General features: G+C 37.9%; 1 protein-coding gene across 1 annotated transcript in view; it reads right to left on the reverse strand.

The window, feature by feature from the left end:
* Positions 1–4,615: 4,615 nt before the first annotated feature.
* Positions 4,616–8,600, reverse strand: part of LOC106871155 (CD63 antigen) — a 9,422-nt gene continuing 5,437 nt past the window's right edge. Inside the window, exons 2-3 of the mRNA XM_014917465.2 lie at positions 8,480–8,584; positions 4,616–5,568 (exon numbers count right to left, since the gene is read on the reverse strand). Coding sequence (XP_014772951.2) covers positions 4,840–5,568; positions 8,480–8,584 — 834 coding nt within the window. The 3' untranslated portion in view covers positions 4,616–4,839. The remainder of the gene's footprint in view (positions 5,569–8,479; positions 8,585–8,600) is intronic.

Raw genomic sequence — 8,600 nt, forward strand, 5'->3', positions numbered from 1 at the left:
TAATGCAGATAAAGAAACAGTAATTTTAGCTCTCCCCTCTATTGTCACGTGGTTTTCATTAGTTTCATGTGAGTTAGTGAGGACTATATTTACCACTTTGCCTGTACACAGTATTTTCCCGAGTTTGTCCTAAACATCCATGCTTGTTTTCATTTTTTTTTAGTTAGCCCATTTCATACGTTCTGATTAACATTAAGCTTTTCTTTCATAAGTTCCAAGTTACTCCGGTATTTGAAGAAAAAAAAAATAAATAACGTGTGTAATATATGCCAAGATACCAGGGAAATATGTTCCCCGTGTCACAAGGAATACACGTGACAGACAAAGGGTTATACTTTTAAGTGTAGACTTAGCATTCCGTCGGTTACGACGATGAGGGTTCCAGTCGGTCCAATCCACAGAACAGCCTGTTCGTGAAATTAACGCGCAAGCGGCTGAGCACTCCACAGACACGTGTGTCTTTAACGTAGTTCTCGGGGAGATTCAGCATGACACAGAGTGTGATAAGGCTGACCTTTTGAAATACAGGTACAACTCATATTTACCAGCTGAGTGGACTGGAGCAGCGTGAAAAAGTTTCTTGCTCAAGGACACAACGCATCACCGGAAAATGAACTCACAACCTTACGATCTTGAGCCGAATAACCTTAGCACTAAGCCAGGCACAAGTGTAGACTTAATTCAGTGTTACGTTGATACTGTGGAGGCGCAATGGCCCAGTGGTTAAGGCAGCGGACTCGCGGTCATAGGATCGCGATTTCGATTCCCAGACCGGGCGTTGTTAGTGTTTATTGAGTGAAAACACCTAAAGCTCCACGAGGCTCCGGCAGGGGACGGTGGTGAACCCTGCTGTACTCTTCCACCACAACTTTCTTTCACTCTTACTTCCTGTTTCTGTTGTGCCTGTAATTCAAAGGGTCAGCCTTGTCACACTGTGTCACGCTGAATCTCCCCGAGAACTACGTTAAGGGTACACGTGTCTGTGGAGTGCTCAGCCACTTGCACGTTAATTTCACAAGCAGGCTGTTCCGTTGATTGGATCAACTGGAACCCTCGACGTCGTAAGCGACAGAGTGCCAACAACAACGTTGATACTTGAGAGATTTAAACTCGAGGATCAAAGGAAGTCGATTGAAATATCAGACACTATTTCTGTTAGTATCTACCCAAATGATTTGTTCTAAAATTCCATCTTCTGTGGATGTCTTTGCACTCAGTTACTTACAAGTACTAATAAATGTGAGTCCAATGGTCGTACAATTGTTTTCCCTTTTAAAAGCTGATATTGGCTTCAAATTTTGGCCCAAGGCCAACAATTTCGTGGGACGGGGTAAGTTGATTACATCGACCCCAGTGTTCAACTGCTACTTAATTTTATCGATTCCGAAAAGATGAAGGTCGGCCTCGGCGGAATTTGAACTCAGAACATAAAGACGGACGAAATGCCTCTAAGAATTTTGCTTAGCGTGGTAACGATTCTTGTCTCCCTTCTTTCAAAACTAATATAAAATGTCATTTCTAATACACAGCTTGAACGATATAAAAAAGATGGAGAGCTGGGTAACTAAGTGCTCAGTAGTTCGAATCTATTCACTTGTTAATTTTAACGACGATACTTTTACGTTGTTGCTTGATCTATAAGAGATAACAAATCTCCCTCATACCAAAACCTAGCTTTTTTTTTTTAAGGGTTACATTATATAATGTAGCCTTAAGTACATTAAACTTGAAATTAAATAAAATGAAATGTTCGCAACCAAGGGCTGAACGACAACAAAACTAACAGCCTGCTGCCATAGTTTGTAAATAGCTGTTGCAGAGTAGCAATTGCCTGATGTAAACAGTGCAAAGAAAAGAAAATTTTCGTTACTTTGTAGTGGTGAACTTCCTGTAGGTATAGCCAGGAGACATAAGGTCTATCTCTAAGTTAGCTTGCCCTAGACTCTCTACGTAACAATACATAAAAGAGTTTCCGACAGAGTATTGCACACATATCGGAGAACAGCAGCTACACACACACACACACACACACATTAAATCGTATCTGAAAATAAAAAGAAAAATTAAATTTACTTTCAAAGAACACAACCTAAAAGTTCGAAGCGCTGTACTCCACTAAGTCTCTTTTACCGACATTGTAACGGTTATGTGCCTTTGGAGATACAAGCTATGTACTATTCCCACCTTAGGCCATGCAGTTTATATTGATTTCTGTGATTTTATTGGTTGAACCCTTCAAAATTATTAACTCGAGGCATTATCTCTGAAAGTGTCATTCGTTTTTTGTGTGCTCATATTTTCCTTACTGGCTTGGTCCAAATTGAAGTGAAACTGAAACATTAACATACCCAGTTTGGGAAAGCCTACATATATTATCCAAAATAAAAAAATATACTAGAGACGGTAGAACTGCGGCACTTAAATGAATTTAGGTAAAAATAATACAGGTGAAAAAATAGGTAAAAATGGTACAATAAGCTTACTGAAATATACTCTAGTAGCACCTAGTCCGTATTTTACCAGTTCCATTCTTTACTTGGTGCCAGTGTAGTATGTGATCTACAGCAATCTAAATCTAGACTAGCTTGTGACCTACATGCAAAATTTTGTTAAAAATTTGCAATAATAATTTGAGGAGAGAATTAAACATTTCAAAAATAAAAGAATGTTCTGCGTATGTGTTCCATCTTGATTAACATAGCTTTGCTGGTGGCTGACGTCGGAATGGATGCAATATTTATTTAGATTCGAATAATGCCGGTCAGTCATCTGAGTGGATGACAGAGCCTGCTGGCACCTCTCTTAGGATAATTTTTTAGTGTAGATCACAAACTATACCATTTGAACTAATGTAGATCACACGCTATACCAGAAACATATGTAGATCACATACAACGCCGGCATCCTTTACTTTATTACATGCAATTATGTACATATATAATATAGATGCATATATTGCATCTGTGATTTTATTTTTGATCTATATAAATGAAGATATTTCCTTCGTTTTGCTGTATTTCTTTCTGCGAAGTAAGATACATTGCGGAATTTATTTTACGGCGTTGTGTATTTATCACCAGATGAGACATCTGCACCACCGAATGCTCCTCAACCAATTGTTAAGAGTCCCACCTGTGAGGGATCGATGCTAGATGTGTTAAAACAATTGTAATTAATAATAAATCCTAGTATATTCTCTCTTCCGTCTTTCATTTACCATATACATGTAAAATATATAGATACATAGTATATATAAATATGTTTAGGTGTGTATACATTTGGTGAATGCAATTCTATATACGCCCGTTTATGCGTGTGCATATATATTTCACATTGACGAAGAGAGAGAGAGAGAGAATGTATATGTATGCGCGCGTGTGTGTATGTGTATCTATATACACATACACACACACAAGTGAGTGGAATTGATGTACTTGAAAAAATAGTGAAATATTTTCGTGCGATATACACACAAAGATGACTGCATGGTTAAGAAGCTCACTTGACAACCACGTGGTTTCAAGTTCAGTCCCTCTGCGCACATTTTATAACCTTGAGAGTGAATTTCGTAGAAGGAAACAAGAGGAAGACTGAAACAAGTGAAAAATAAAGTTATTTCATTTCTCATTAACAATGAATTATTTAAGCAGGGGACGCAGTACTTTTAGAATTAGAGCGTATTACAATCTGATACGCCATCTCATTGATTTTCTTTTCTGAAGTAGTTGACAAAAGTACTTCTTTGCTGTAATTTCCTTTGATATTCTTTGTAATTTCCTTTCATAAATTTAGTTTCAGTTTCTAGTAAACAAGATTCATTGAAATACATTACAAGTAATTTCAGTACGAACTTTCTTACAGGATTTTGTTATATCTTGGGAAGGTCATTTCGCCAGACTCTCCCAAGATAAAGATTTATTTTATCATACGAGAATGTGTAATGACAGTTGCTTTTGATGGGACACAATAGAGGAGGGTGCATGAGGACTTCTAAATTAACGGGGATTTCGCTAATTTCAGTGAAATTTAAAAAAACAAACTCTGTAAGTACAGTAGCATAGCAATAACATTTCGAATCTACGACGAGTACACGTGCAAACTGTCAAATTTATTATAACATGTCAAACTTCGATTTTACTTTTAAATTTGATGCTCCAGCTCAATGTTATAATTCATTTGTATTAAACCCACTGTGAAATCATTCAAGATCTTACCGCCAAATAAAATACTTGATCACTCCCCATAATGAAACGATTAACGTATTTAATTGAAACTATTTCAACAACTTTAAAATAGGATGGTCAAACAATTCAAAGTTTGCAGAAGAAAAAAAACAAAAAACTTTAGAACTTGCCTGTTATTGGAACTAAGTAGAAAGTATTTCCGCTAAAAGAATTATTTAAACAGGAGGAGAGTACATCTAGACATATTACACAATTTGATGTGTATATATACTGCTGTAGAATACTTGCACATTTCCGAAAAGCGACGTTTGTGATGCAGTTTCGATTTCCGGTTGATCCATTGGATTTACTTGCTTCTCGTGTTTTCCCTTAGACCACATAGTTCACTGGCAACATATTATAAACGTGGTACAAGTAGAACAAAAGACTCATTTAGCTTGGAGAACTCTTTATATGTAACAAAACCGCTCAACAATATGGTAACAATCATTATAATTTTTGAAAACTGAACAGACAAATCAACGAGGCTTTATAAACAATGTCCTCTAAAATAATGGTATGGTTATAAGAATTCGATAATTTGATTAGGATTACAATATGTTGTACTCTGAAAATAATTGTTTTAGTAAATTAGAATTAAAAATAGTCATTGGTTTTATATAGCTCCAACACGAATATAGCTTGCGAGAGAACAGGCGAATATACCACCAACCAACTGTAAAAATCCAAATATATTACAAGTAGTCCCAAAATAAATTTGACGTTTATGCATCCAAGAAAGAATCTTTTTCGAACAACCATGTTCATAAATAGAGCTCTGATTTTGGGAGTAATTTCCGCAGCCTTCCGTTGGGTGAATGCAACAAGAATCCGGAACAGTACCATTACCCAAAACATTGTACCATTCACTTGGTTTGTGAACTCCACAACAAGCGAATTTTTTCTGAATACTATCCCATTCGTTTGCAACTGTTGCGTTGAAGAGATATTGGTGTTCGGTCTTAACCATCCTCGCGCTCACTGAATGACTTGCTATTTTTCGTAGCGAAAATGTTGCAGTGGAACTGCCAATTTCCACAGTTGTTATAAGAACGATAAAGATAGTGAAGGTTGCGATGTATTCATAGCTTTTCTTCAGGGCTCCAACAAGACCAAATAGTGACATAAGCATCAGAAGAAAGCCTAAAGATATAAACAAAATAGTACACAACTTCATATAGTTTCCTAACAAACAAGGATAAGTTTGGGTGTAATAGAATCCGCCGAGTCCTATTAGAATCAGAGAAGCGACAAGAAAGAGTATATTCAACAAAATTAAAGTCACCCTCGTACAGAAAGGACTACATTCCATGCTTACTTCCACGAGGATGAAAAAATATGACAACTCATTGGTTGGTTAATAAATAAGCACAGCGTTGTTCATATTCAAATTCTTCTGCTTCATTGATTTCATTATACAACCATTTCTAATGATCAGAAAACAGCACATGTGATTTTGTAAGAAAGTCATGGGTTCGTTTCTGGTGCCATACAGATGAACTTTTAACAAGATAATGATTTTTAATTTTGACACAAGGCCAGCGATTTTGATGCTTGTGGTGGTAATGGGGGCAAGTTGATTACATCGACTCCAGTACTGAAGCTGTTACTTATTTTTTCTACCTTGGGAGTGTGACAGGCAAAGTCAGTCTCGGCAACATTTGAACTCAGAACATACAGCACCGGAAGAAATTCCATCCAGTATTTTGTCCGGTACGATAAAGATCCTAACAGCTCGCCGCTTAAAGGGTTCAAATTTTGGCACAGGGCTAACAGTTTTTGGGGAAGAGGTAAATCGATTTCATCGGTCCCAGTGTCCAACTGGGATTTATTTTATTGACCCTGTTAGGATGAAAGGCAAAGTCGACATTTGAATTCAGAACGCGAAGAGCCGAAAGAAACGTTGCTAAGCATTTTGTCCGACTCGCTAACGATTCTGACAGGCCACCCCCTTAACTTATAAGAAGATATAGATTTCTTTTCTCTAAATCAGCGGTTCTAAACCATTTTCTGCCTATGAATCCCCTGTGATTCTTATTTTACTCAAATGGATCCCGGTAGCCATTCGCTATTTGAAATTTTCTACTATAGTTTTATGATCAAATGTTAGGAATTTTATAAAGATAATTGTTAAAACATTTTGCGCATTATAGTATAACCAATTAATTGCAGACAAAATTTTGCTACAAAATCTTATATGGACCCCCTAGGGCCATATGGGCCCAGGTTGAGAACCACTGCTCTAAATACTCATACTTGGAGAGTGAATGTAACTAAATTCATGAACCTTAATTTGTTACTTAAGGCTTTAAACTCTCAGTAATTCAAGTTACCACATCCAGTTTGTTTCAGTGAGAAACGTATTAGCGAACAAAGTTATTTTCGCTTAAAATGTTGCCTTTGGAGGAAAAGGAGAGAAGTCTATACTAATCAAAGAAGTAATTTGTCCTTCAAAATTGTGTTCTTGTAAGGCGGCGAGCTGGCAGAAATGCTGAGCAGTATTTCGTCTGTCTTTACGTTTTGAGTTCAAATTCCGTCGAGTTCAACTTTGCCTTTCATCCTTTCGGGGTCGATAAATTAAGTGCCACTTGCGTACTGGGGTCGATGTAATCGACTGGCCCCCTCCCCCAAAATTTCGAGCCTTGTGCCTAGAGCAGAAAAGAATATTGTGTTCTTGTTTATCATTTACCTTACATAGAATGTTTCGTATTTACAACAATTAAAAGAAGATGCTCTAATAATTTAACAACCAAAGAATAGTAAATTAATACTGAACGTGGATACTATTTTTGAATAAAAAATATTTTTAGATTTTATCACTGGTGTTGACATGAGCGGCGAAGGAAAGCAATTGATAGAGTACCGATTAAATTTTATTTATTTATAATTCTCTCTTTTGTCTCACTCGATTAACTACATTAATCCACAACACACAATCAGGCAATTTTTCTATCAATATTTTGGCAGAATCGTTAGCACGCCGGGCAAAATGCTAAGAGGTCTTTCGTCCGTATTTGCGTTCTGAGTTCAAATTCCTCTAAGGTTGAATTTGCCTTTTCGAGGTCGATGAAAAATAAGCACCAGTTGAGGACAAGGTCGATATAATCGACTTACTCACTTCCCCGAAATTGCTGGCCTCGTGCTAAAATTTGAAACCACTATTTAAAACTTTTTAGTCTTTGGACCTTACGATCCTGAGCTGGATGTCCTAACCACTAAACCACGCTCCTCAGCAGCTCCTGAGGCATCCCAAACAGGCAGAAGAACCGATCTACCAACACTTGCGCAACAGTCGTGGATTCTTGACCAGAGTTGGTATAGGCTTCTCACCACTTTGTAAAGTAAGTAGTCCGTGGCCACACATATGTACCAACTTCCTCTTTAAGTGAGCGGCAAAGGTCCAGCAATATCCACTGCTACTCTTTCCATAGGTGCATCCACTTGGTATAGCTGAAGAGGGTCACACCCACGCTTCTTGGGGCCCTTCCTGGCGCAAACACCATTCTTCAGCATCTTGACGCATGTCCGTCCAGTAGAGCCTCTGTTGCAGTCGACTCAAAGTCTTCTTTACTCCCAAATGTCCACTTGTAATCAGATCACGAGTTTCTTCTCACTACTCAGTCTCATCTTTTTAGGTGTCACCAGTTGCCAATACTTGTTAAGGCTATCAGGCGTCTCCAATTGCCTCTCCAGTGGTCCGTTGTTCAGAGGAAAGAAGGTCCCCACTTCTCCAGTAGCTCTTAGTCACAGGACTGGACTTCTTTACAAGATGGTTTCACTGCACTCTGCTGTAGACTCTCTATCACTGGTCTTACGCATACATTCTCAAAACTGCTTCTTCTTTAGTTCTCCTTCAGTCGACACGTGCTCAGTCACTGCAGTACGGTTGCATTTCTTGCTACGATCTTCCCTTCCACCATAATGCTTGCAATCCTGTTCACAAGGCCGACGACTCAAACTGTCAGCGTTGCCATATACCCGCTCCGGACAGTGCTGTGCCTTATAGTTGTGCTGGCAAGGGATACGTTTCATTCAGAGCTCGGATCTTTTTTAAAACGGGGGCCACATTTTTCATTAACGAAACACTTTGAAACTTGGAACACTGGTAGAATGTGTCATATAAAACATATTTTTCTCTTAGTCTTCTTAAAAAAAAAAGAAATCCATAAATTATTCCATGTTAAAGTTGTCGTATTTCTGTAATTTCAACCAATCACTGACGTCCATTCAGCCGATATACATTAAGTGCCGACTACATAAACAAACGATTCTGAAACAATTAACCCTAACCCTAACCCTAACTCTAACCCTAACCCTAACCCTAGGGTTAGGGTTAGGGTTAGGGTTAGGGTTAAAGCAAATTTAAAATGAAAAAAA

The sequence above is a fragment of the Octopus bimaculoides genome, chromosome 2 (genome assembly GCF_001194135.2).
Source record: "Octopus bimaculoides isolate UCB-OBI-ISO-001 chromosome 2, ASM119413v2, whole genome shotgun sequence".
In the NCBI taxonomy this organism is placed as follows: domain Eukaryota; kingdom Metazoa; phylum Mollusca; class Cephalopoda; order Octopoda; family Octopodidae; genus Octopus; species Octopus bimaculoides.